At 57.2% G+C, this 3,055-nt stretch overlaps 1 protein-coding gene across 1 annotated transcript; it reads right to left on the bottom strand.

Annotated features, from left to right (window-relative positions):
• Positions 1-1,447: 1,447 nt before the first annotated feature.
• On the bottom strand, positions 1,448-2,579 carry KHDC3L (KH domain containing 3 like, subcortical maternal complex member). Its single transcript, XM_063098326.1, has 2 exons — positions 2,411-2,579; positions 1,448-2,199 (listed from the first exon to the last, which is right to left on the bottom strand). The coding sequence occupies exons 1-2, from the start codon at positions 2,577-2,579 to the stop codon at positions 1,448-1,450; spliced, it is 921 nt and encodes a 306-aa protein (XP_062954396.1).
• Positions 2,580-3,055: the final 476 nt, after the last annotated feature.

The raw sequence follows: 3,055 nt of genomic DNA, 5'->3' as shown, positions 1-3,055 counted from the left end.
AAACTTTTATTCTTCATTGATTTTGATTTTGATTTTTTTTTTTAAAGATGACCAGTAAGGGGATCTTAACCCTTGACTTGGTGTTGTCAGCACCATGCTCTCCCGAGTGAGCCACAGGCCGGCCCTTCATTGATTTTGAATTTAAAATGTCTGCAGCTCTGGGCCGGCCCGTGGCTCACACGGGAGAGCTTGGTGCTGACAACACCGGGTTAAGATCCCCTTACCGGTCATCTTTTAAAAAAGTCTGCAGCTCACTCCGCCTATACTTTTAGAAGAAGCAAAAAGCCAAGTCAACTATTTCAATAAATTATCAGTTGTTAAGAAAATAGTAGTTAATAAGTATTGTAAATCCTGCTTTACATCTTTAATTCCCTTATTATAAGATAAATGCTTCTTTAAAACCGAGTGATCATCTATTAGTGGTGGCAAAAGGGTCCGTAATAAACATGCCATTCCCTGGTTTGTAAAGTTAGGTTTCCTTGAGTTCTTCTCTTTGGTGGCTGGCCCGTATAGGGATCCAAATCCTTGACACTCTAACCAACTAAGCTAACCGGTCAGCCCTGCTCCTTGCTTTTTTCCAAACGAGAATTTTCTTAATTCTAAGATTACTGCTGGCTGCTGTTTGTTTAATCCTAGCACCGACTTGTTAGCCTGCATCCTTCTAGATTAACGCACAGGCACCGATGTCTCTGAGCCCAGACTCGCTCTGGAACCCGAGAGCGAAGCCAAAGAGAATCGGCGCTGGGGCTCCTCTCTGCCGCGGTAACCGAGGAGTCAGATTTCATGGGAGGCCGGGTGACGCGGGCAAGGCTTGAGGACGTCGGCAGGGCAGCCCGGAGTGCTGCCCCGGCTCTCTCCGTTTTCTCCCTCCCCGTCTCCAGTTGCCCCAACTGGGAAGCGGCTGGTGGCAGCGCCGCGATAAGCCAGGCAGACCTTCCAAATCCACCTGGGCCCCAGCCACGAGGCCGGTCGCAACCAAGTGTCCTTGCGTAGAACCTCGGAAGGCTTGGAGAGATTTCCCAGTAAGGACCGACTGACTCAGTGGGCCCGACGGGCCTCTCACTAGGCAAAGCCAGATGCGCGCAGATAAGGAGCATGAGGGAAGCACCTGACCGCAGAGGGGAAGATCGCGGCCTGGGGCGGCTGCAAAACCATCAGGTCCCCCCTGCCTTGGGGTGGAGAGCTCTAAGGGCGGAACCTGGTTACTGGAGGAATGTGCCCTATCTTCCCCTTCTACCTTCCAATGAACACACGTTAGGGAAATGCAATTCTTTATTAGAATCCTCAAGTTCGTGTCTGCAAACGTTTAACAGAAGGGAAAAACAAGAACAAAAAACCCATACCATTCTTTCCCCAGTCTTAGGGGCAGAAGTAGGATCTAGAATAAGGTTCAAGGGGGCTTCCACTTTAGTCCCTGCCTGGCTCTCGTTCTGAGCTTGTCATGCCTTCATAACCTGGTAACCGGGTCCTGGGCAGACTCGGGAGACCAATGGGTCCCCGTCTCGCCAGCAGCCTCGGGAGACCAATGGGTACCGGCCTCCTGGACCTCGACCAGAGACCGCTGGGTCTCAGCCTCACGGGTCTCGACCGGATATTGCAGAGTCTCGGCCTCAGGGACAGCTTGGGGAGACGGCTGGGTCTCCGCTTCCTGCACCGCGTCTGGAGACCACTGTGTCCCGACCTCCCGGACAGCATTAGGAAACTGCTGGGTCTCGGTCTCCGGAGCAGGCGCCTCCTGGCCACGGGCCTTCTCTGAGCCTGGAAGAAGAACAGCGTAAGGAGGCCACACCTGTGTCCCCGTACCCTTTGGACAGTCACCTGTGCGGGCTGCGGGGGTATGGGTCCAGAATCCCAGAACGCAGGCCCAATTTGGCCTTCTAGATACCTTGCAAAGAGGAAATCCTCTTCCGAGCCGACTGGGAGGGGAAGCCCACTGCCTGGGCAGCCAGGAAACATCAGGATCCCTCCCAAGGAGCCATGGCTTGCTCCAGGTGGCCCTCCCAATTCCCGGACCCGTACTTTGGGCCCGGAGCCGGCGGTGATAGTCTGCCAAGTTCATGATCATCTCAGATACGTCCTTCTGGTAATAAGGCCGCCCGAATATCAAGATCTCAGCCTCGCCTTCGGGGTCCCACTGATTCACGCGAAGCAAGGTGTGGGACGCACACTCGACGTGCGGGATGTCCTCTCCGCCCGGGCCTGCGTGGGGAGCAGAGAGGACATGAGGGACGAGGTGGCTCCTGGGGTCTTCGGAAGGGAAGGAGGCGGGTGGAGGGAGGCAGCGCGGGGTTGGGGGGCACTGGCTTGGGGCCAGGGTCCCTGGAGAGGCTTCCCCTGGGATGCGGCCAGACCGGGAGGTGTAGGGGTGAGGGAAGGAGGCCGTATCGCCGCCCCTCCCCGGCCCACTCACGGAAGATCGCTTCCACCAGCCAGGCCTCCAGGTGCACTGCCTTCGGACTCTTCAGGAACTCGGAGTGGAACCAGTGGGGCCGTTTGCTGAGGTTATCGAGCACCTCGAATAGCGTCCCTTCTCGCTGCTCCAGCTGCACGAGCGTCGGAAACTGCTTGTGAGCGTCCATGCTGCCGCCGGCCTCGCGGGGGCCTGGGAAGCTCGGTAGACGCCAAGGCCGCGGCGGAAGCGGCGGCTGCCTGCGCTGAATTTCAAGGCCTTGTGGCCAGCCCCTCCCCCCTTCTCATTGGGTCCAGTCCTCGCCCCCGGATCCCGGCAGCGCCGGCTTCCTCCCGAGGCCGCGCAGGTGCTCCGCTCCCTGGGCTGCTCTCCGAGTGGCTGTTCCCTCTGGACCCGCCCTTTCCCCAGCGCGCCAGGAGGGAAGACTGGCTCCGGGCTCCGGGCTGGGAAGACACCAGAGTCAACGGTGGACCCAGGGACGTGAGGACAGTCCCAGAGAGGTAAGGAAGATCATGAGGACAGTACCTCTCGCAGAGGAACGAGCTGATACTTCAAGGGCTAAAAAGTAAGTCCCTCACATCCTGAACCTTGACCATTGGGTTCCCTCCCTCTGGCCACCACATTTCCAGATTCTTCTGTTACCTG

Source organism: Cynocephalus volans, chromosome 5, assembly GCF_027409185.1.
Source record: "Cynocephalus volans isolate mCynVol1 chromosome 5, mCynVol1.pri, whole genome shotgun sequence".
NCBI lineage: Eukaryota > Metazoa > Chordata > Mammalia > Dermoptera > Cynocephalidae > Cynocephalus > Cynocephalus volans.
The sequence above is the reverse complement of the archived record's forward strand: the minus strand, read 5'-3'. Positions and strand labels throughout refer to the sequence as shown.

Coding starts and splice junctions, on each gene's coding strand:
- KHDC3L (XM_063098326.1), bottom strand. CDS start 2,579: ATGGACGCTCACAAGCAGTTTCCGACGCTCGTGCAGCTGGAGCAGCGA. Junction 2,200..2,410: donor GCTGGTGGAAGCGATCTTCC/GTGAGTGGGCCG, acceptor CTCCCCACGCAG/GCCCGGGCGGAGAGGACATC.